The sequence below is a fragment of the Hemiscyllium ocellatum genome, chromosome 1 (genome assembly GCF_020745735.1).
Source record: "Hemiscyllium ocellatum isolate sHemOce1 chromosome 1, sHemOce1.pat.X.cur, whole genome shotgun sequence".
NCBI classification, from domain to species: domain Eukaryota; kingdom Metazoa; phylum Chordata; class Chondrichthyes; order Orectolobiformes; family Hemiscylliidae; genus Hemiscyllium; species Hemiscyllium ocellatum.
Genome location: NC_083401.1, coordinates 84,075,018 through 84,101,147, shown reverse-complemented (window position 1 = coordinate 84,101,147; position 26,130 = coordinate 84,075,018). Strand labels below are relative to the sequence as shown.

Genomic DNA, 26,130 nt, shown 5'->3' with positions numbered 1-26,130 from the left:
TCTGACCAATAAACGAAAGCATACCAAATGCCTTCTTCACTATCCTATCTAACTGCCACTCTACTTTCAAAGAACTATGAACCTGCACTCCAAGGTCTCTTTGTTCAGCAACACTCCCTAGGACCTTACCACTAATTGCATAAGTCCAGCTCTGATTTGCCTTTTCAAAATGCAGCTCCTCATATTTATCTAAATTAAACTCCATCTCCCACTCCTCAGCTCACTGGCCCATCTGATCAAGATCCACTGTACTCTCAGGTAACCTTCTTCACTGTTGAAAATGTGTTGCTGGTTAAAGCACAGCAGGTTAGGCAGCATCCAAGGAACAGGAAATTCGACGTTTCGGGCCAGAGCCCTCCACTACACCTCTAATCTGCAACCTTACGAACTGTATTGCCTATGTTCACATTCAAATCATTTATAAAAATGACAAAAAGCAGTGGACCCAGCACTGATCCTTTTGGCACGTCATAAAGTTAATGTATCTATTATCGATTAAGTTTTCCAACAGAATTAATTTATTCTAAGTTCTTCTTTCTTTTGTTTGTATTTTAACTATAGTGTTCAAATAAATTGTGTTTTTGCTTAACGTCGAGTAGTTTGAGCAGTCGCATTGCATCTGGAAAATAGTACTTCACATTTGCCTTTAAAATAAGAAAAACATAGGGTTGAGGTTACCTTCATAAAATATTTTGAGAGGGTCTAGTCAAACACAGTCATATAGTAACAGTACATAGGCGGCACAGTGGTTAGCACTGCTGCCTCACAGTGCTAGAGACCCAGGTTCAATTCCCGCCTCAGGCGACTCTCTGTGTGGAGTTTGTGCATTCTCCTCATGACTGTGTGGGTTTCCTCCCACAATCCAAAAAATATACAGGTTAGGTGGATTGGCCACGCTAAATTGCCCAGAGTGTTAGGTGAAGGGGTAAATGAAGGGGCGTGGGTTGCAGGTTGGTGTGGACTTGTTGGGCCAAAGGGCCTGTTTCCGCACTGTAAGTAATCTAATCTGAAAGTACCTCTTATATTTGTATTCACATACAGGGTATTTTGACTCACACAGAAGAGGAATTTAAATAATTCATCATTGCATTCAATACTTATCAACTCTTCTTCAAACTTAAAGCCACAACATAACAGGAAAATGTTTATTTCCTAGACACCAGAGTAATTAAATTGGTACAAGATAACAGTCATAAACTAGCATGAAGAGCATTTTTAACAATAACTGATACACACATCTACACAATCAAAACAGCACTCTAAACATACCTTCCAGATTGGTGAGTTCTCAACTAGTGCACTTTTACTGTGTATTCATAAACTTGGAATATTTTAACTAGGCAGTTACTAACCAGTTTTACTCCATCTCAGAACTTTATTGAACCATTGGCACGGTGTTCATTACAGCATTAATGCAACCACATTTTTTCCAAGTTCCTGAATGGACACAGTCACTAGCAAGTATTTTGTTATCCTGGTGATTTAAGATTTTCTTGGATCTCAGTTAGCTGAATACTGTCCACTTTTGGCGTCAGGTTTGTAACAGTTCTCTTTCCTTTGCAGCTTCCCTTCACTTTCTCTTGCAGCCTCCTTCTGTCCAATACCAATTGCGCAGTCTCCTTCTTACTCAATGCTCTTCCCAGCATCCTTCTCCCCCCAACTCCTAAAGGCAACCTCTTATTTCCCATACCATCTTGCAGTGCCAAGCCCCACACTCAACCTGGCAGGCTGAACTGGCTAAAGTTGGCTCCTTAACCTCAGTAAAGTCCACCACACCTTCACTTCCACTCCTTACTTAGCTAACTGCTCACTGTTCCTCCAAACACAGGCAACCTTTTTTTCCTGTAGGCCGTGAGGGAGCAAACCCAAGGAAGACACAGTCTCTGATTGGAGGAGCAGCTCTTCATCATTTCCTTCCATGAAATGCATGGGAGCAAACTTTGTCTGATTGTTCACCCTGTGACTAAATTTTCCCAGACTATTGGGGGTCTGTTAGAAATAGATTTGTGCTCTGCCCATGAATAAATTAAGCATTATCCTACTTCAAAAATAAAGAACAGCTATTTTGTATGTTAGTGACTGGGGTACAGGGCAGAATTTATTCTTTAGCTAAGAAGGACAAAATTACCAAACCTTCTGATACATAAGACTAACAGAAAGTGAGGACTGCAGCTGCTGGAGATCAGAATCAAAACGTGTGGCATCGGTAAAGCACAGCAGGTCAGGCAGCATCCGAAGAGCAGGAGAGACAACATTTCGGGCATAAGCCCTTCATTAGGAATGTGGGGGGAAGGGGGGTGCGGGGAAGGGGAGGGGATCTGAGATATAAATGGGGAGACGTTAGCTGGGAAGGTGACAGGTAGATGCAGTTGGGGAGTGATAGTGATAGGTCAGAGGGAAGGGTGGAGTGGATAGATGGGAAGGAAACTGGTGAAATCGATGTTAGTGACTTGAGACCCTCCAACCACATCATGAATGTAATCTTCAGTAGTTTTGTTATCTCTCCTTCCACTGCCCCCACCCCCCAGCTCACCCCAGATCCAACGCTTCAACTCGGCACCGTCCTCTTGAACTGTCCTACCTGTCCATCTTTCTTCCCATCTATTCACTCCACCCATCCCGCTGACCTATCACTATCACCTCCCAACTGCATCTACCTATTGCCTTCCCAGCTACACCATCCACCCCCATCCTCCAATTTATCACTCAGCCCCTTCCCCCTCCCCACATTCCTGAGGAAGGGCTTATGTCCGAAATGTCGACTCTCCTGCTCCTCGGATGCTGCCTGACCTGTTGTGATTTTCCAGTGCCACACTTTTCAACTGTTGGTACATAATCAAAAATCTTAAGAGAAATAAAAGTGGAAGGAATGCAGAGTGAGAAATTATTGGACGGTTGTGCCATACGGTTAATATCGGCATGGTGGAAGAATCACAGAAACCCAGGAAAAATGACGTGGATGTTGATTGTGCCATTTCTTCTGTAGTAAGAGGAGAAGCTCTGCCAAAACTCAATTTATTTTATGAACAATTCAAAGTAGGCATGTGCCAGATAACTGTGGACTTCTTTCAGAAGAGAAGGTTTCGAGCAGACTTGATGGAGGTGTTCAAAACTGTCAGTGATCAAGGCACACAAGATAGAAGGAAACTTTTCTGATTGGTGAAAGGATAAATATTGAAGGTGATATGAGGTAGATCTATTAGATGCAGTGATAAAGATCTGGAATGTACTGCCTGTGAGTGTGGCTGTGGGAAATTCAACCAAGAGTTTCAAACAATCAAATAACATGAGAAGAGAGAAAACTTGTAGGATTACAGGGAAGGGACACCAGCTGAGTTACTCAAGCAAAGAGCTGGCTGGCATGGGCGAAATGACTTCCATTTCCATTCTAATATTTATAGTACAATATTTATAACATCTCTAATTTAGTGCATCCAGCTGCACTGTCTAAACTTAAAAATAGTTAAATAGTTTTCTGTTTAAATTATTGTTTTTTTTCTCTATTGGTCATTCACTGATGGACTCCGCTTGTTTTGCCTTTTATGGGCTAATTTTGTCACCATGTTGCTGAAATAGTGGATTCTATGACCTTTCCAAATTCAGTAATGTTTGGATGCCATCCTATGGGAAATTCTCAAAGCAGTTATATACTCCTAAGATTGCAACAAGAAAGTGCAAACATTGAAACACTAAAATCTGGAGGCAATAGAGTGAGAAAAAGTGAACACAAGAAAGTGACATGTAGAGATTTTGGTTGTGAGGGGGATGGGGAAGCTAATTCCAAACTCTGACAAGGGTGTAAAATTGAGAGGGCACATAATGGGTGACGGATACAACACAGCATTTTTATATCTCCACGTAAGTTGAAAGTTAGCCTTCTTACACAATGTGAAATAGAACCTGGAAGACATTTTGAGCCCCTTGAATTATCAAGAGAGATTTCCAAAATCATCTTAATTGTTGCGCTCATCAACATTTTGCTAAAGTCCTCAAAACATGCAGCTACTAGAAGCAAATGGATCACTAACTGCAATACTTAAATCATCACATTATGGTAGGAATATAGGACACAGATGCTATTTTACAATTTAACTGGGCAGACAATGTTCCAAGTACACTGATTTGTATCTGCTACAGCTAAAGAAGGGTATAGAAGTTAGTACTTCTTTACCTTTGTGGGATTAAGAGGAGTGGTACTTCTACTCCAGCTTCCCCAGAGGTACCTGGCCCATGGTATCTGTTTAATGCTTAGTCTGCTGGCCCTGCTTAAAAACTGGGCTGTCCCTCAAGTGGACCAGGTAAGTCTCCCTGACTAAGTTTTCTGTATTCAGCAGAACATCAATGAGGTATTTTTCACTGGGATGAAAGTGTCAGAAGTTATGAGCTTTGTTTGATAATGCTTTTTTATTTATTAGTTTTCTGGACTTAAAAGAATATCCTTTAGATAGTCAATGCAAAATGTTATCAAATTTTTGTTTTTAATAAATCATCCTTATATCTATTTTGTAAAATAAAAACAGTTTGTTCCTAAACAACTTTTAATTTACGTACCCTTCTAGCTATGAGTAATGTGCTGCTACTGCTAACAAGGGTGTTGAAATACTGCCTAACTTTTCAATGTATTATAAGTGATTGTTCAGACATTTTTACTCTGGCCGTGATATACTGAGCACAGTTTCATTTGAAAGTTGTTAATCTCTCGAGACTTATGTGACAAAATGGAATGCTATTTCTTTAATCATTATTTCTTTCAACTTGTAAAATAGGCCTTCTGGTGGTGGGAAGTACTGCCTTGGAGAGAGAAAGCGTTATCGATCCTGTAACACTGACGTAAGTGAAACCTTTAAATGTTACTGGCAGTGGTAATGGATGAACATGTAGTTTACTTTTACAATTGTAAAATCCTCCAGAGAAAACAACTGTTCACAATTAAATATAGAAAGTTCTGGAAATGTACAGCTGCAGCCATAACCTGCATGAGAAAGATACTTTTAATGCTTCCCATAGGACTCTTACTTCAAATTTCTTCTGAAGAAGACCACCCTTTGAACAGTAACCCACATTTAACTTTTAGATGTTAGCTCACCTGTTATGTATTTCCAGGATTTACTTTTTAACTTTTAGATTTTCAATACAAATGACTTTTCTTTTTACTCTTTCAGCAACATTAACAATTTGTATTTACTTTGTTTTTTTATTTAGAACATTCCAGAAAATGTTTTCCTCTATAACTCTTTAGTTTTTTTTTCCCAGTCAAAAGGCCCAGCTTCAAACTTTACCCAGCGGCTAGTTTTCATGAGATGGTCTACTCCCAGGCTTCATTCCCTCCAGATAGAACCAGTTACTGGGTGGGCCAGCTACTTAGAAGAGGGAGGACGAAGTGTGGAAGGGCAGTCGCAGTGGGAGACTCATTAATGAGGAGAGTGGTCAGGCACTTCTGCAGCCATAAACATGACTCCGAGATGGTATGTTGTCTCCTGGGTGCTAGGGTCAAGGACATCATGGAATAGCTCTGGGGCATTGTGAAGGGGGAGGAGGAACATGATCAATGACATGGGATGAAAGAAAAATGCGGTCCCAAGTAAGGAGACTCTGATGTAGCTGTGTCTAATGTTAGTTAGGCTTCAGAACTGTGTGCATTTCTGATCACCTCATTATAGGAAGATTGCAATTTCACCACAGAGGATGTTAAAGAGATTAACCAGGATATTACCAGTGCTGGAGCAATTCACCTATGAAGAGAGACCTGATAGTCTGAGATTTTTTTCCCCAGATCAGAGAATACTGAGGGGGATCTCATTGAAATGTACAAAGTTATAAGGGGCATAGATTGGGAGAAACATGCCTTGGAAGGGTCAATAACCAGGAGAACAGTACCTAGTAGAAAGTCTAGAGGTGATTTGAGGAACAATTGTTTTCGCAAAGTGGATGACGCTGAGCTGGAATTTGATGCCTAAGACATTTAAGAAGAATTTAGATGAGCATTTGAAACATCATAGCATACAAGGTTATGGGCCGAATGTTAAAAAATTGGATTAGAGTAGATTTGAATTGGATTTGTGTGTTCAGTAACTGGTATGCGTGTGATGGACTGAATATATTTTTTTCCATCCTGTAAATCTCTGATTCTATTAGGGAATTAGTTAGGAAATTCAAAAGCAGGACTTCAAATTCAGTAATCTTTGGATTATTTACCATGCCAAAAAGTATTGAGTATATGAACTCAAGGATAGAGCAGATTAATACGTAGCTGGACAAATGATGCAGAACAGAGGGGTTTAGGTTCCTGAGGCATTGGGACCATTTATATGGCAGATGGGACCTATACAAGTTGGATCTGTTACATCTGAACAGGAAAAGAATTGGCATCCTCACAGGGAGGTTAGTGAATTCTGTTAAGAAATTTTAAACCAGATTGGTAGTGGGGCATGGTACTCTGACAAGTAGTTCAGAGGGGAGAGAAGCTGAGATGAAATTAGTAGTTAGCATGCAAGTAAGTGATACTGTAAAACAGAGAAAACTTAGACTAGGTAAGAAAGAAATGAGTTTAGCAAGACTAAATTTAATGCAAGGAGCATGATGAATAAAACAAATGGGCAGAGGGCACAGTTAGACAAGTGGGGATATCATATCAAAACAATAACCAAAACTTGACTCAAGTAAGGGCAGGACTGGCAGCTCAACAAAGGTTAAAGGATTATTAGATGAGCTAGAATGGGTACAAGATAGGTAAATTCACTGTAGGAAATGCATTATGGGCCCCCAACATTCAGAGGGAGATAGAGGAACAAATTAGATTAGATTAGATTACTTACAGTGTGGAAACAGGCCCTTCGGCCCAACAAGTCCACACTGACCCACCGAAGCGCAACCCACCCATACCCCTACATTTACCCCTTACCTAACACTATGGGCAATTTAGCTTGGCCAATTCACCTGACCTGCACATCTTTGGACTGTGGGAGGAAACCGGAGCACCCAGAGCATGCAGACACGGGGAGAATGTGCAAACTCCACACAGTCAGTCGCCTGAGTCGGGAATTGAACCCGGGTCTCAGGCGCTGTGAGGCAGCAGTGCTAACCACTGTGCCACCGTACCGCCCACAAGTGTAGTTACAGGGAAGTGTAAGAATGCTAAGGCAGTAATAGCACTCAGTAGTTAAACAGGGGTTTTAACAATTTAAATATCAACCAGGATTATCTTAGTGTGCAAGGTAGAAAAGGGAGGAAATCCTTAAATGGGATCCAATACATTAAAGAAAAGACCAGCAAGGATTGGGAAAGTTCTGGAATCAGTATTTGGAAGTGAGACCGGATAGGTGAAGGGTATATAAGTAGTAGAGCATTTTGGAGATAGTGACCGTAATTCAGTCAGATGAAGGATAATTATGTAAAAGGATAAGGCTAATTTTACCAAGGTTAAGAATCAATGTGGTCCAAATAGACTGGGAGCAGCTAAATTAAGTTGTAAATGAAACTGTCAGGGCAACAGGAGGCATTCACAAAGGAAATAGTGAGAGTGCAGGGAAAATATTTCCTGTAAAGGGAAAATGTGGGACCAAGGCCAGGGAATGCTGGATATCAAGGGACATGAAGTTATGATTCAAAAAGGAGGAAAGGCTCATTGTAGATGTTAAGGGCTCAGTGGGGCAAAGTCTCAATAGAAGTATAAAAAGTGCAGAGGGAGCTTAAAAAGAAATTACGAAAGCAAAGAGAGCACAGAAGAGAATAACTAGAGAAGAATAGTCTCATTAGGAGCCATAGAAGTCATCCATGTGATTACCCAGAAGACATGGACACAGTCCTCAATGAATTCCTTGCTACGGTCTTTACAATAGAGAAGAACAATGTCAGTATAGACATCAGATGAAGGACAATGAAATCTTACAAGAAGTCAAAATATATAGACAGAAGAGATGCTCAAAGGGTGACACATCATTTTTATGTATGCCTGGTGCTGCTTTGAGAATCCCCTCTATAAGTCTCCATTGAATCAGGATTAATCCCTGGCTTGATGGTAATGGTTGAATGGGGGATATGCGAGGCCATAATGCTGTAAACAGAGTACAACTGTGGTGGAATACAATTCTGCCCACATTGCTTCATGGATACCCAGTCTTGAGTAGCTAGACCTAATCCTCTTTAGCATAGTCATAGCGCCACACAGGTCATACGAGGAGAGTTGAGATGAAATGTTACATCCAGAGGGTGATGAGAGTCAGCAACTCACTATCTTAAAGTGCCGTTGAGTCATAAACCCCTGCCAAATTTAAGCAGTAATTTATTTATTTGCAAAGTCATAGCCTTCAAGACAATGGTGATATTATGCAGATGGAAATCAATACTTTTACTAATGGTGTGGATATGTAGTTAGAAGTTCACCTCAGGATAAAGTCCAGCATCAAGTTTGTAGACAGCCTAGTTCAGCTTGAAAGAATGAAAGACTTCTGGAGAACTCAAATTGTGATTTATCATTTAGACTGTGTCTTTTGAACCGTGTTTTCAAATCATCACAACTGATGATAATAGAAACCAAGGGATTGTCAGGATCCACTGTAAAAGGACACCCCTACCTGTGGAATGTTCCTCCCCCTCAATGTTTCCCAAACCTATTTGAAAATTAAAATGCCACTCTGTGAACTGTGAGTAATGGATTTGCAGCATAGCAGGTTACATCAGAGGAAAGGAGGCAATTCTGAAATTCCTGAGAAATGTCAGGTATGTCTGTAACACCTGTGATCAAAACCTTGCTGCTGGATTTGTTTCGACTGACCAGAGGTCGACAATGGCAAAGCAAATTCTTCTAAATTATTTCAATATTTGTGAATTGGATCAGGCCAGATAAATCTGAACTTTGAAACAACGTTAGAGGCCATTTCATTATACTAATGACATTTGCACAGCTGCTGGCACAGGCCAGAGAGGATTGACAGTGGTGCTATCAGCTGAGTGCTATGTAAAACATAATTTTTGAGGCCATTAGATTTCAATGGGGTGGAACATGTTTTGTGCAGCTTTTAAAATGGAATGTAAGCTTGGCTTGTGTCCCCACTGCACCACACCCTCCATATCACAAAGCTTTGCACTCCTGTCCTGGCCAGTGCTAATTAACTGAGATCTCAGAGCTGCTGATCAATCCAGGTTAAATAGCAACTGTATAAGGCAGAACTTTTGTTGTGAAAGTGGAGCGGAAGTGCTGTCTCCAGGCAAGAGAACATTAAATGGCTGTGGGTCTGCTGTGATTGGCCAGGATACATTCCCTGTGGTATATGGCATTTGTAACTATCTGCTAATAGCTAGACTGCATCATTAGTGATAGCTGATAGTAGATCACATGGAACTGGAACCTATGTCTTGAAAGTTCTCAAGATGGCCTTCTTGAGCTTCTCCTGTACATTGTTCGTGCATTAGATCTGTCAAGATGTCAGTTCTGTGGTTGAAACATTCCTCACAGACTCTTCGACTAGTGGGCCAGAAACAGTGCCATCCAAGAAATCCTGCCCACTGTGAAATAAAACAGATAAATTCCATCTGAAGTGGAAATTTAGCATTGGATGCTAAGGCTTGATAATTTATTGTAGTTTCTTGTCGAGGGATTGCATCAATTATTCTGCAAACACCTCATAGAGAAAGCTGTTAGTTTCTATAGTGCATACTCATTTTGAACAGTGAAGGTCAACAGTTACAATGAACTGAGCTGCAAGCTTTCTTTCTGCTTAGATAATTTATTGTAAGAAACAAGACTTTCACAAAAGCCATGTCTTGTCAATTGTGAAATGTTGACAACTCACTTTGACTTTTCAGCTCTAACCTTGAGCCATGGAAGCAGTCATATTAGTAGGAAGGCAATATTTTTGTGAATGTGACTTGTTGTAAATTTATTACCAGTGCCAGTAGATTGACAGTGTAATGTTTGAAAAAGTACTTTGAAAATCACTACGTCGGGGGAGGGTAAATTCCTGAGCAGACTGAGTGTTTTCTCATTGGAGCCCAACAGTCCCTAGGCATCTGTTAAGACAATTTATTGATTTAAAAAGTGACTGTAACTGGTTCAGATCACTAACAGAGAATATATAAAAAAGGAGAGGGGACTCCAAAATCCAAATGCATAATTTCAAAATTCCTTAAGCATTTTAGCATACACCCGCTGCAACTTTGGCAGAAGGTTGCTAACATTTCGGACAACAGCTGGATACACGGAGTGCCTGCACTGATATATCCAGGTGTTATTTTCGGGGTGGAACTTCAGCCGATAACAAACATAACCATTGTCATAAGTGAAGGTGGGAATCTGTACATTAGAATTTCCTGCATTTCAGGATCTCAAGGTGAATCGCCTGGTCAACCTGTGATTTTGGGAGTCAACTGGTGGCCCAGGCCGATCACAAATAAAGTGAGTTAGTGCACTGAACTGCTTCTAGATGAGCTAATGTGGCTTGAGTCTTTCCAGTGGAATCTCGTAATTTGGAACTTTGTCCAGGTGGTGGATGTGGATCATTAAATATTTTTAAGGCAAAGACAGATTTGCTAGTGTTAGGCAGGAGAATGACACATTGTCAGTAAAGTAGAGGGAATGTAGAATTTGAGACAGAAGCAGATCATCCACAGTCTTAGTGAATGGCAGAGCATGCCTGTTGGGCCAAAAGCAACACTTCTGACCTTAATTCAAATCTTCATGTCATAACGCACCAGAAGTACAGTTGATGACACAATCACTCGCTAACGAGTATGATTGTCTATCGAGGAAATTCTGTATCATTGCTGATGGGTTCTGTGGGTTCTTGTATGGCTGGTGAGCCTAATCCAAGAGCTGCATATCCCCTGACCAGACTTCTGTCAGGTGTTTCTGGGAGGAGGTGGAATTAGTCATTGGCCTTGAGCTCATTGGCATTCCTTTCTCTGCTTCCTTTTCCGAACTACCTCTTGCCAACAACTGGTCTTCATACAAGAAGTTTCCTCCAAATCAGTTTCTTCTGAATCTTCTATGCATTGACATCTATGTTGCACTTCTTGAGGGAATTTTTCAGGGAGTCTTTGAAATGTTTCCTTTGTCATCCTTTCGTTTGAGGATCTGGGTAAAGAAGATTTGCTTTGGTAGTCAGAACTAAGGCATCCTAAGCACATGGCTACACCTTTGGAGTTGGTTTCAGATCTTCATGCCTTCTGATGTTAGTACACCTATGCTGCAAGCTGATGTGGAAAATCCATCTCAAAGAATAGTGACAGTACTTCTCAAGAAGTATAATTAGTAAGTTTGCAGATGACATGAAAATTGATGGTGTTGTTGATAGTCAGGAGAATGGTCTCAGGCTGCAGACTGATATTAATCTGCTTGTAAATTGAGGTCTAAAAACATATGAATATACATCATAAATGGTAGGCCCCTTAGGAGTACAGATGAACAAATGGATTATGGTGTGTAAGTCCATAAATCTCTAAAGGTGTAACACAGGTTTATGGTGTTAGTGAAGAAGGCATACGGGGTGCTTGCCTTCATTAACCAGGATATAGCATACAGAAGCAAGGAAATCCTTACAAAATATTGATTAGGCCACAGGTGGAATACTATGTACAATTCCGATTGCCAGACTATCAGAAGGATAGAAAAAAACCAAAGAACTGCAATGCTGGAAATCAGAAAAAAAAACTGAAATTGCTGGAATTTCAGCAGGTCTGGCAGATTCTGTGGTGAGCAATCAGAGTTAATGTTTCAGGTCCAGTGACCCTTCTACTTTCTCTTCATGGATGCTGCCAGACCTGCTGAGTTTTCCCAACAATTAATGTGTTTGTATTGGAAAGACATGACTGCGGAAGGAATTCACCAGGATGTTGCCTAAGATGAACAGTGTCAGTTATGAAGAGAAGCTGGATAGGCTGGGTTTGTTTTCATGGAGCAGAAAAGGCTGAGAAGGGAATCTGATTGAGATGTACAAAATTATGACACAATGTTTTCCTTCTGGCAGACATGTCTGAAATCAGAGAGCATATGTTTAATGTAAGGAATAAATGGTTTGGAGGAGATCTGAGAGAACAATTTTTCACTCAGAAGGTGTTGGAAATATGGAATGTGCTGCCAGAGAGGGTGATGGAGGCAGGTATTCTCACAATATTTAAGAAACATCTGGATGAGCGTTTAAAATGTCAGGGCGTTATAAGCTATGGACCAATTGCAAGTAAATGGGATTAGTGTAGAACAGAGAATATTGAACATCAAATAGCACAGCGCAAAAAAGGCCTTTTGCCCACCATATCCATGCCAACCATGATGCCATCTGCATGTACATAGTCCATATCTCTCTATTCCCTGTCTGAAAATGTATCTGCCCAAATGCCTCTTAAACATTGCTATTGTTTCTGATTCTACCACCTCCCCGCCAGCGTGTTCCAGGCACCAACCACCCTCTGTGTAAAAATGTGCCTCCCACAACTCTTTTCAACTCTCCCCCTCTCATCTTAAACCTATGCCCCCTAATATTTGATATTTCCACCCGGGTAGAAACTCTGATTATCCACCCTATCCATGCCTCTCATAATTTTACAGACTTCTATCAGATCGCTCCTCAGCCTCCAAAGCGCAAGTGAAGACAATCCAAGTTAGTCTGACCTCTCCTTATAGCTAATACACTCCAACCCAGGAAACATCCTGGTAAACCTCCTTTGCACTCTCTCCAAAGCCTCCACCTTCTTCTATAGTGTGGTGACCAAACCTGCACACAATACCCCAAGTGTGGCCTTCTTAAATTTTTTTACAGTTGCAACATGACTTGCCAAGCTTTATACTCAGTGGCCTGACCAATGAAGGCAAGCATGCCATACACCTTCTTTATCACTTTATCCACTTTAGTTGCCACTTTCAGCGAGCTATGGACTTGGATTCCATGATCCCTCTGTATAACAATGCTATTCAGGTCCTGGCAATAACTGTAAATTATCCTCCTGCATTTGACCTCCTAAAATGCATCACCTTACGATTGTTTAGGTTAAACACCATCTGCCTTTTCAGCAGCCAACCTTCCAAATGATCTATATCTTACTGCATCCTTTGATATTCTTCCTCACGATCCACCACTCCACCAATTCTCATTGTCTCCAAACTTACTAATCAGACCACCACCTACATTTTTATCTAAATCATTTATATGTAATAAAAATAACAGAGGTCCCATCACTGATTCTTGTGGAACACCATTAGTCACAGATCTCCAGTCAGAAAAACACCCTCCATCTGCCTTTCTGCCCAAGTAATTATTTTATTCCATCTTGCCAATTTACTATGGATCCCATGTGACTTAATCTTCTGGATCAGCCTACCATGAGAGACCTTGTCCACGTAGAAAACATCCACTGCCCTACCCTCAGCAGTCATCTTTGTGACTTCATCAAAAAACTCAGTAAAATTTGTGAGACCAGACCTCCCCTGTACAAAGCAATGCTGACAATCTCTAATAAGTTCATTCTTTTCCAAACGTGAGTAAATCCTGTCATGAAGAATCTTCCACAATTATTTTCCTACTCTACTGATATAAGGCGTACAATTTCCTGGATTATCCCTGTTGCCCTTCTTAAATGCATTGGATAGGGAAGGAGACTGCAGGGGATGGACACACTTGAAATGTGGAGCTTATTCAAGGAACAGCTACTGCGTGTCCTCGATAAGTACATACCCATCAGGTAGGGTGGTAGTTGTCAAGAGGGGGAGCCAAGGTTTACTAAAGAAGTTAAAGCTCTTGTCAAGAGGAAGAAGATTTATGTGAGGATGAGGCATGAAGACTCAGTTAGGGGTCTTGAGAGTTATAAGTTAGCCACAAAAGATCTAAAGAGAGGGCTAAGAAGAGCCAAGAGGGGACATGAGAAGGTGTTGGTGGATAGGATCAAGGAAACCCTACGGTATATCAGGAATAAAATACTGATTACAGTAAAATTATGGCCAATCAAAAATAGTAGTGGTAAGTTGTCCGTGTAATCTGAAGACATGGGGATGCACTTAATGAATACTTTTCGTCAGTATTCACACTGGAAAAGGGCAATGTTAGTGGTAATATGGAGATACAGGCTACAAGATTAGATGGGTTTGAGGTTGACAAAGAGGAGGTTTTAGCAATTTTGGAAGATCGGAAAATAGATAGGACCTTTTGGCCAGATGGGATTTATCCTCAGATTCTTTGGGAAGCCAGGGAGAAGATTGCAGAGCCTTTGGATTCGATCTTTACGTCATCATTGTCGACAGGAATAGTGCCAGAAGACTGGAGGATAGCAAGCGGTTGTTCCCTTATTTAAGAAAGGACTTCATGGCAACCCTGGTAATTATAGGTCAGTGAGCTTTACTTCGATTGTGGGTAAGGTGTTGGAAAAGTTATAAGAGATAGGATTTATAATCATCAGGAAAGAAATAATTTGATTAGGGATAGTCAACACGGTTTTGTGAAGGATAGGTCATACCTCACTAACCTTATTGAGTTCTTCGAGAAGGTGACAAGACAAGTGGATGAAGGTAAAGCAGTGGATGTGGTGCATTTGGACTTCAGTAAGGCATTTGATAAGATTTCACACGATGGGTTATTGCATACACTACGGAGTTTCAGGATTGAAGGTGATTTAGTGGTTTGGATCAGAAATTGGCTAGCTGAAAGAAAACAAAGGGTGGTGGTAGATGGAAACTGTTCATCCTGAAGCTCAGTTACCAGTGGTGTGTCACAAGGATCTGTTTTGGGGCCACTGCTGTTGTCATTTTTATAAATGGTCTGGATATAGGTGAGAAGTATGGGTTAGTAAGTTTGTAGATGACACTAAGGTAAGCAGAGTTGTGGATAGTGCCGAAGGATGTTGTGAGTTACAGAGGGCCATAGATAAGATGCAGAGCTGAGAAGAGGCAAATGAAATTTAATGCAGAAAAGTCTGAGGTAGTTGACTTTGGAAGAAGTAACAGGAATGCAGAGTACTGGGCTACTGGTAAAATTCTTGGCAGTGTAGATGAACAGAGAGATCTTGGTCTCCTGGTCCATAAATTCCTGAAAGTTGCCACTCAGGTTGATAGGGTTGTTAAGAAGGCATATGGTATGTTGGATGTTTATTGATAGGGGGATTGAGTTTCGGAGCTACAAGATCATGCTTCAGCTGTACAAGACACTGATAAAGCTGCACTTGGAGTATTGCACTCAGTTCTGGTCACCACATTATAAGAAGGATGTGGAAGCTTTGGAAAGGGTTCAGAGGAGATTTACTAAGATGTTGCCTGGTACAGAAGGAAGGATTTACAAGGGAACTGAGGCTGTTTTCGGTGGAGAGAAGAAGGTTGAGAGGTGACTTAATCAGATAATCAGAGGGTTAGATAGGGTGGATAGTGAGGGCCTTTTTCCTCTGATGGTGAAGGCTAACACAAGGGAACATAGCTTTAAATTGAGGACTTTTATTAGGGGGAATTTCATGTGCAGGAGCCAATTTCAAAATTTACAGATGAAGCAAAATGTGGGAGCGTTATACACTATGCGGAGGATAGTTTAAAACTTCAAAAGGACACCCACTTGATACATTGGGCAGGTAATTGGGATGTGAACTTCATTGTGGTGAATTGTGAAGTGATGATTCTTTGTTACAAAATATAAATTAAAGCATGCTATTCTAATGGGAATGCAGGAGCAGAGAGAGCTGGGTATATATGTACACGTTTATTAAAGGTGGCAGGACATTTAAAGAGAGCAATTAATAAAACTTACAGTTTTCTAGGTTTCATAAATAACAGCATGGAATCCAAGAGCAGGGAGGTTTGATGAACTTATATAAATCACTGGATGGTCCTCAGCTGGAGCATTGTGCCCAGTCTGGATGGCACACTGAAGGAAGAATGTGAATGCATTGGGGATACTGTGGAAGAGTTATACAAGAATGGTTCCACTTCAGTTCTGAGGAAAGATTAGAGAATTTGAAACTGGTTTCCTTTAAAGGAGAAGGCTGAGAAGAGATTTTATTGTAAGTTTTTGGTCAGAGTGGATGAGGAGAAACTGTTCAAACTTATAAACAGTTTGAGAACATGGGAGCATAGTTTTGTAATGTTTTGCAAAACAAGCAAATGTAAGACAAGAAAAAAACCTACACAGCAAGAAGCTAGGATATGGAATGCACTGCCTGGAACTTTGGTGGAGGCAGTTTAATTGAGTTATGCAAGGATTGTTTTTTTAAATAGAAATAATATTGTAATAGAGAAAAGACATCAGATTGGCTGTAACATAAAAGACTCAGAGATCTGGTGCACACATGCTGGGCTGAACGGCCTCCTTCAGCAATGAAACAATCCTGTAATTTTGTTATTTAGCGAAGTCACCTCTATGATTTTAACAGATAGGGACCTGTTTACTGTAAACCCCCCCACCCCCGGCTAATTTAAACCTGCAACACAGAAAAGATTTACTCCGTGCGGTAACCCGTGAAAATTTGAGAGGCCAAAAGATCACTATTTAAAGTAAAAATTAACAACTTTATTTCTGAAAGTATAACAAAGAATAATTAACTAGCAACGATTTACAACTCCTTTCTCGAACCTATCTTTTACCTTCCCCTTCTACAATACTAGTCCGATAAAAAACCCCAATTAGGATTTACCAAAAACTCAAATTTCAAAACCAGCCAGATGTTGAATCTTATTTTTGTATCTTCCTTTGTCTTCTTTTCTTTTTCTGAGGGATTTCTGTTTCACAGGTCACTGATTAATAAAGGTACCTTCAAGAGAGGTTTTTTTGGGGCAGTCTGTACATGTTAGTGGCTTGGCAGTTCCCTCTCAACTGTTCAATTTTTCCTGGTCTTACACCTCCAAAGCATTGGATTGTGTCATTGGCTTTTAAAATTGTCAATATACTAAATTCAAACTGCATTGGAGTTTGGTATTTTTTGGGGTATAATTTAAACTGATTGGCCGAATTTGAATTTGTTTTGTCGTCTCCAGGCAACCCAAATAATCTAGCTGTTGCTACCAAGTGTTACATTGTTACCTTATTCAGAACACTTGATGCTGTGTCAGGTAGTTTTGCTCGTTTTTAACTCTCTTAAAGATACAGTACACCCACATTTTAATAAAATTACAATTTTGGGACTATTATGAATCCAGTGCAATATTTCCAAACATGCTGTATGTAAATATTATAAATACATAGCTATAATCATAAGCTAAAGGCCAATTGTTTTTTTGCAAGAAGCAAACTTTAAAATAATTGAGCATTCAAGAACATAAGAATTGACTTTTGTTGCTCCATTTGCACATTAACTAATGCTACAGAAACACGGTTGCATTTTTTAAACATTTAAATGTATTTGTTAATTTTGATTGCCAGCTGTGATTGGCTGTAGTATTCTTGGTTGATCGTTAATGAAATAAAAACTAAAAGGTAAATACTGTTGTGGTAAATGATATTATGTACTCAGCAATTAACTCACCATGTTGGAATTTTTATTGACACAACTCCTATTGTCTTGCAAAAAAGAAAATAGCTTATAGTCTTGTCTTTTTGGCATTGCAAGTTCGAGCATTAACTCATTGCACCCAAATGATAATGCTGAAGCGACCAGCTGGAATTTCAATCACAGTAGTAGCACATTGATACCACTTTGCTAGCTCAGGCTTTGTAGCTGCACCTAGAAAAGTCAAAGTCACCTGCACCCACAAACTTAAATATGACATATATTTAGAATGGGAGTTTTTAAAATTTATTTTTTATTTGATTGCATTTAGCTTTCAATCTCTTTCATATTTGACTTTGAAAATATTGCTTTTTTTGGAAAAGAAATTGGCCTCAGGAAAATGTAATAAGTAATATATTTCTTCAAATTCAGCAAAAAAAGTATAATCTCTGCCCCCAATTCCATTTAGCCATGCCCAACAGGATCTCGTGACTTTCGTGAAAAGCAATGTGCAGACTTTGATAATTTACCTTTTCGTGGAAAGTATTACAACTGGAAGCCATACACTGGAGGTTAGTATGCTTCTGTCTCCTTACTTTTATTTAGAGTCATAATGTAATAGAATAGTACAGCACGGAAACAGGCCCTTCAGCCCAAACTGGTCAATGCTGACCATGGTGCCCACTCAGCTAGTTCCAATTGCCTACATTTGGTCCATATCCCTCTAAACCCTTTCCATCCCATGCACCTATCTAAATGTATCTGCCTCAACCATTTGCCAATTATTTTACTATTTCTCCTTTTTCTCCTTCTGCATTCCCCTTGACTATTGAACTGTCAAGCTATTTGAGATGGGTAGGCATCTCTCTGGCAGTATTATATAACTGTCCCCAGGGCATGTACATAAATAATTAGATGTGACTCTTTTTCTGATTTATTCTTCCTTTTTTAGAGGAATCTAATGTCCAGAACTCATGGAAGCAATATTGAGATGCACAGACAACACTTATGCAATTATGATTATACAATATATGATAATGTGATTAATTTGCTTTGAATTTTTCACTCCCCTTCAATATTTATAAAACTAATATGTAACTGAAAACACTCATCAAACAGTCCATGATCTCCACACATTAGCAACTAATGGGAAATGCATGTTTATGAATGATGGGTGACATCAGAAATGGGGATCAGGCAGTAGAGGACAAATTGTCTCTCACTGTGCCTTGTCTTCCTCATTGTTGACCTCAACCATTTGGTCTCCTCCCTCTACTGAAAGTTAGTTACTAAAAGGTTGTCCATACCTGCCTGTGGTCAATAGAAACTTGGATATCATAATGGGATGCTACCATTACCAGTAAGGCTGTACCGTTATATCAGGCAGGAGCTTCAGTTGAGGTGGGGGAATACCAGATTAATAACAATGAGCTCTATTTTCCCATCTGCCCCTGAATGATATGGATAATGGCGAGTCTCTTGGGAAAATACAGCGAGATCAGAAAATAGAGATTCCTAACATTGAGAAAACAAGTCTGATTTTCCATCCAAAGTTTGATCGACAAGATAAGACTTGCGCTGGTGAGTGTCAAGAGGACCATATGCATACTCTAACATCTCATTATTACTTATTTTCACCTCATTTATTTGCAGTTTGCTATTCTCCCACACAGAAGACAGAAACTATATGGTGACAATTCCTGATATGAAAGAGCAATTATCTGGCAAGTTGAACTCACTGCTTGCTCCTCTAAGCCTGCATCTTAGCAAGCAATCTTCAACATCACAGCTCCATGAGTAGTGACCATCTGCATCTTTTGTCCACAGATTTTGGTAATGCACATGCACTAGTCTAGACACATCATTATGAGCAATTCTGACTCATTTAGGACACAGGGTACAGTTCTCCACTTCAGTGCTGAACATCAACATCTTTCCTTGTACTGCTGTTGCCTGGCAGCTTGCACACAGCGACAGGAGCTCATGACATGGATTGAAACAGGGTACATCTCAGGAGTCTTGGCTGACTCCTTTAAGGGTCAGACCATTTGTGACTACTTGGATGTTCTCAACATCTTTACCCCACTTTGCCATTTTGCCCTTTGTTACTTCATTCAGAAATTACAGGTTCACCCAACTTCTATCTTGCTTTGCCTTTTGGCATTATAGTAGTAATTGTTGTAGTTCTCAGAGGACCAGAGGACTGTACTGGCCTTAGACAGAGACATCTGGTGACAACTTTAACCTGATGGTCGCCATGTCTCAAACAAAGGGCAAGGTCAAGAAGACTGAACCTTCATGGTAATAACCGCGGCTGGTGTGGGAATTGAACATATGCTGTCAATGTCACTCTGCATTGCAAACCAACCAACTAAGCTAACTGACTTCCCATTTAGAAGTTAAATTCTTGCCCCAGTTACCAGCACTGAACAGTCAAGGGGGCAGACGTGTTGTCGTACAAAACTGTGCCATGTCATTGTCACATCTCCAGCATGTTGCATCAGCTTACATCACAATTATACTGCTCATGCTTCAATAAAGTGTTCATGCCTTGAAAGTCTAAGCCAAGGAGGACTGTTGTCTGTCAAAAGAATGCTGCATGTTCAATTAAAGGCAGCATTTGATATCAGTCCAGAGGCTTGAATACAGTCAGTCAGCCACATGGTACCGTAAGACCATAGAACATAGGAGCAGGATTAGGCCATTCAACCCTTGGAGTCTAGTCCACCATTTGATCATGGTTGATATGCTTCTCAACCCCATTCTCCTGCCTTCTCTCCATAAGCCTTGATCTCAAACAAAAACCTATCTATTTTAGTCTTAAATGCACTCAATGACTTGGCCTGTACAACCCTTTGTGGAAATAAGTCCCATATATTCACTGCTGTCCAGCTGAAGAAATTCCACCTCATGTCAGTTCTGAAGAGTCATCCCTTCACTCTGAGGCTATGCACTCAGGTCCTAGTCTCTCCTACCATGTCCATTCTATCCAGGCCTCTCAGTATCTCAGTAGGATTGAGAGAACTGCTCTGTGTCAAGTTAGCCCATGTAGCTTCATTCATAGAGCTGCAGTTAGAACGAAAATCAATCAAACGTGATGATATAATGAAGTAATACATTTATGAATATGAGACTCTGTTTCCAATAAAATATGAGCTGTGCCACTTATCTGCCCTCAGGAGCTTTCCTTTTTCATTTTCCTCCCATCGTATGTACAGTTCAGAGCTTTTCATGGCTGGCAGTGATTGACCTGGACTTTAAATATGGTGCTGGTGGTGATTATCATGAAGTTCCCAGCACTGCTGAGTACCTCTGCTGGTGATGAGTGCAAGATATTGCGAGAATGGCACATACATATTGAGATGAGCAAGGTGAATTGGTTGAGAAAACATGCTAGAGCTCATAAAGAGAACCTGTCCTGAAACTCCCTGAAATTGACACTGAGCTGATTTTTGGAAAAGTTCGACTAATGTTTATTTTTCTGATTTTATGGAATGCATGGTTGCTCAGAAGACTAAAGCAGAATAATCCGGTATGAAATGTGACCTTTTGAGTTTTTTTCATGTAGAGAACATTAGTACATTAGTACATTGTACTAATCTGCTTTATATTTAAATACTCTTATTCTCATTCAACAGGTGGCGTTAAGCCATGTGCTTTAAACTGCTTGGCTGAAGGGTATAATTTTTACACTGAACGGTCCCCTGCAGTTATTGATGGAACTCGTTGCCATGCAGACTCACTGGACATCTGTATTAATGGAGAATGCAAGGTTGTACATACTCTATTGTCAAATAATTCGGAATTTGTAACATATTTTCTTAAGAGTCCCCTTTCCAACCAACAGCACATTTCTCTCATAAAGTATAAACTGTTATTCTCTTCAAGATTTGATATTCTTGCGATTCTGTCCTGATGAGTAAAACACAAAGTGCTTCAATGGCATGTCTTTTTCCAGCAATACTCAAGTATTGTACCCTAACAACTATTACATAGTGGGAATGGCACAGTGGTTAGCACTGTTGCCTCAAAGTGCTAGGGACCTGTGTTTGCCTCCATCCATGCACATTCTCTCCCTGTCTGTGTGGGTTTCTTGTGGGTGATCCTGTTGCCTCCCAAAATCCAAAGATGTGGGGTTAGGTAGATTGGCAGCATCCGAGGAGCAGGAAGGACTGAGGAAGGCTTTTGCCTGAAACATCGATTTTTCTGCTCCTCGGATGCCAACTGATCTGCTATGCTTTTCTAGCACCACTCTAATCTTGACTCTAATCTCCAGCATCTGCAGTCTTCACTTTCACCGGGTTTGGTGGATTGGCCATGCTGAATTGCCTGCAGTGTCCAGGGATATGCAGGCGAGGTGGATTAGCCATTGGAATGCAGGGTTAAAGGGATAAGGTGGGTCTGGGTGGGCTGCTCTTTGAAGGGTCAATGTGGACTCAATGGGTGAAATGCCTGTTTACACACTGTGATAGGTATTTCAGGGAGAAAGATTCACTCTAGATGTCTTGGTAGCTGTGCTTAACCTAACAGACACCTACACTATTTAAGGGCAATGCTTTAGAAGGTCTACAGCTCTAGTTATGCTATATCATCATGGATGAAATGAGATTTAAGTTAATTTTTCAATTGAGATAGAATTTAGCTTATGTGACTCAGTGATCATTTCTGTTGAGCTGTGTTACTGATATCCTCTAAACATGATCCCCATTGAAAAGAAATCTATTGTTGCAATTTATATTTGGCAAAGAGACAAATACAGTATCACTCATGCTACTTATTAGTAAATTGTTTGATGGAGAAGTAATGGTTTGTGTGTTTTACTCTCTCTCTGAATGGCTTTAGTGAATCAGTCCATGAATAAATGTTGCCCTTTAACAGCCTGATTATAAAAAGTGATTGGCTGAAACATTTGCTACAGAAGCCAGAGGCCCTCTGAGTAGGTATGTAATGCTTCCGGCTGTGTCTGGCGCAGCTTATATGGTGCCCCATTGCTGGAAAGAGAGAGCATGCTGTGCGTGTGCTGAATATATTCCAGCTGGCCAGCCTGTGCTGTCAAGCAGCCATTCCAGTGGATTTGACGCACTTGTTCTATATGCACTGGGCTGCACATCTCATGAATGTATTCTCTTGTCACTCTAAGTTGAGCGCATTTATTTCCGAGACGAGCATCCCTACTGGTACAATTTAAAGGCCAGCCTTTCAGCCTTCAGGGGAGGTGATCTTGAGTAATGTTTGCTATTAGAACATGTGTGAAAGTGCATGGAGAATTTTTAATGGTGAAGTGGTAAGTTTCTGGATTTGGGGAACAGTACTGCTACATCTTCATGGGAAGATAATAGGATTTATAACCACACAAAAGCTACAACAGACATTGAGACTGTAGATCTAGAGCCTCTGGCGTAAGAGGACGAGGCAGGGAGGGGACATTGGGATTCCTTTGTTCTGGATGAGCTGGATGTGAGCACCTATTCAAACACTGGCTCCTTTAGGATAGTGTCTCCACATCCATTGCTACCAGGTGCCCCTATCATTTGCAGTGTTCTGTTGCAGCACCCTCTTGTCCAGAATCTTACATTGGAAGCCATTAGCAGAAACCCTTCATTATATTTTTATCAAACAATGCATCTAATTATAATTCTAAATTATAAGTGAAAATAAAGTATTCCCTTGTGCATTCCCTTCGTCTTTGTCCCGTAGATGTCCTCGTCTGTCCTAGTGCTCCTATGCAATGCTATCTCAGTGCTGCAAGTGGGAGGCTGCTATGTTCAGTGATGAATCTGCAGGTGGCTGTGCAGGGCAGTTTTAAACAGCACTGGGACTTGAGATCCCAGCTTTAGGTTGCACCACTTCAGATTATGTGACAGTGGTTGGACTGGCTATTACTACTACAACATTATTACTACTACTCTCATGGAGCAACAACTCACCAATTCCGGTGACCTACTGCCTTGGACAGCCTTGAAATCCTGCCTGCCCCTTGGAACACTGATAGCCAAAGGCCATGATGACAGCGGTATAAACCTGCAAGACAAAGATATGTAATTGTTGACCTCCAAGTGAGCTTCCACTGCAACATTAAGGTTTGGGGTAGCTGCTTTCATTTTAAGGTAGACATCGGTTCCAAACTCTATGCTGTACCAAAGTGAAGCAAGACTGCACTATGTACTCTGCTAATGATAGGAGGCTATCTGCAGGTCTGCCAATGCTCCAAATATCTTGGTATGTCTAATGAGGTAGTGTGTATTTTTATATATATATAAAACATATACCACCTCATCAGTACTATGCAGGACAATTTCAAGCAGCTCTGAGCATTAAGAGCCTAGCTTTGGGCTCCAGAAACAGCAGCACTTCAACATAAACAACCCTTTAGCATCTGAGATGCTCCCATCAATATGGCCACCCTAATCCACCTGTAAACTGACACACTTTTGCACCTTTTCCACTTGCTTCAGCCCAGTCATGCCCTGTGATTCACCATGTGCAGATCACAATTCGAACTGACCCTGTAAAGTATGCACATTACCAATACCTGAACTGGTGACAACTCGCCTTCATCAATGCTATTGTATTGCTCTCTCCTCTCATAAGACTGCTGTGAGTGGTCAGTGGCATCTAAAAGCAAAATATCAAAAGTGAAAGATTGGGATGAGTGAAAGTTGGATATGTTAGAAGCAACAGTAACAACTTCCTGCATATTTTGCCAAATAGGATGAGGATGAGGAAGGAGTTGAGAAAGTGCATAAAGCAAGAGGGTAGGTCATCCTCAATATTCTGCCTGAGGCTAGATGCCAGGAGGTCCTTTGCGGCTGGATCCACAATATAGAGAGCCATCTCCTTTCTTGGGTTTCGGAGATACAGGTATCATTGCCCTCTATTTTCTGCTCAGTTCTTTGTGCTCCCATCCTTCCAATTAATGTTGTAACCACAATATTTATATGGCTGTTCCATCAAGTTTCTGTCAATGATAACCCCAGGATGCTGATGAGTGGGCATTCAGATATGATAATTATATGAGGTTTGTGTGCTGTCTGTCTGAACAGAAATGATTGCAAGCAGAATATAAATCACCACCCATCTCTGCACACCAAAAGCTGAAAACTGACCATAATGAAATTTCAGTCTGAATGTCTCCCCAGCGTTTAGGAAGTAAATCTCTTATTTTACAGAAAAGTTGTAGAATTCAGCAACATTGCAAACTGCATGCCTTTCACTGGTTCCATACTATCTACAACCCTCGGGCTGAATCAAAGTAAATGACTTTGCAATAATGTAATGCAGGTTCACAAGAGATTTACTTCCAGCCATAAGCAGACATTCCTTGTCAAGGTTAAGGAGGCTTAAATTGTCGATTTACACACTTTAAACTATGTCTTCACACTAACTCATAGAAGCGTCAGAAAGTTTGATGTAAAAAAAAATGCATACTTTATGGTACTTACTACAAAAGCACCCACCACAAAGCTTAAAACTAGGTGGGAATGACAGGACCTTTCCTGCCACTGCATAGTAATCTGTAAGTCCGTTGTGGATCTACAAGTGACACAAGATAAACTGCACCTGCATGGTCTCCACAAGGTTCACACACAGAACAAATAAATACTGCAGATAGCCACAGGGAACAACAAATGTTCCAACAATCTTGTTTCTCTGCTCTGTTATATTGTTAAGTCTCGACAAATATTTCTGGATGTTTCACTAAGGATTAGGTTAGTTCTACAAGAAAGTTCTTGTAAGTGTTTATTTTGGTGAAAGAAATGTTGCAGCAGTTACTGCTCAAAATGTTTGCCACAAATGGGAAAAGGTCACATTTTAATTGCTGGATCTCAGTGCTATCCTGTGTTTTTCTTCTCTATCAAACAATTATACATAAGGAATAAAGACCAAAGGTTAGCTCTTTAGTCTGACATTATCAATATATTTCCATAGTGATTAAGCTTAACTGCTGAATGACATAATTCAGGTGATGGAAGAACAAATCCAAATTCTGAAAGTCTCCTATATTATATTCTTTTAGAGAGTTACAACGTTCAAGTGAAAAGACATAAAATTATACCTTATTGTTATTTTGGTTCTCTCTCCCTTTCTGCTCCCATATACCCAAAGAGACCAAGATATTAATTTTACAATTGTCAAGTCAATACTATCAATAAAAAAATCAATATAAAACTAAAAGCAATACAACATTTTAGTTAATTGGCAAGAATGAAATTCAATGCCTAGAAATTAACATTGTGGCTGTATAAACTGTGCACATTCATTATTTCACTTGCCCATTTAAAAAATATTGCCCAACAGTTAGAAGTTCAACTGGCAGTATACTAAAATACACATCTTCACTTATTATTGTCTCTGGAATTTTCTTTTCTGATCTAATCTGCTCCATAGTATAAGCTTCTGTCTTCTTTCTTACCTAAAACTTCACGGCAAAGAATTGAGTTTAATAAATGCATGGCCCATACCTCAGACTGTGCAGATTTTGTCTCACCTTTATGACATGCTAAATAGTTTCAGAGAAAGATTTTAAATCAAACTCCTCAATTACTTAAACATTACATCATTCTTAATAAAATCACATTTGTACATGCCAGAAGTCATTGCTTTGATCAGAGCCCGATCATATTGGACCTTACAAATCACTCTTGCAGCGTGGGCATTGAGGAGTTATATTTTAAGAAAGAGTCTGGAGAAAGCATGAAACTGTTGTGTTGAGGTCATTGCGTATATGATCTATGTAAATGT

At 40.2% G+C, this 26,130-nt stretch overlaps 1 protein-coding gene across 4 annotated transcripts in view; it reads left to right on the top strand.

Moving 5' to 3' along the window:
• The window catches only part of adamts6 (ADAM metallopeptidase with thrombospondin type 1 motif, 6), a 326,411-nt gene that overhangs the window by 227,378 nt on the left and 72,903 nt on the right, over nt 1–26,130 (top strand). For all 4 annotated transcript variants that reach the window (XM_060823800.1, XM_060823780.1, XM_060823790.1 and 1 more), the window contains 3 exons: nt 4,767–4,830; nt 17,858–17,960; nt 21,027–21,160. In XM_060823800.1, the coding sequence (XP_060679783.1) occupies nt 4,767–4,830; nt 17,858–17,960; nt 21,027–21,160 (301 nt within the window). The remainder of the gene's footprint in view (nt 1–4,766; nt 4,831–17,857; nt 17,961–21,026; nt 21,161–26,130) is intronic.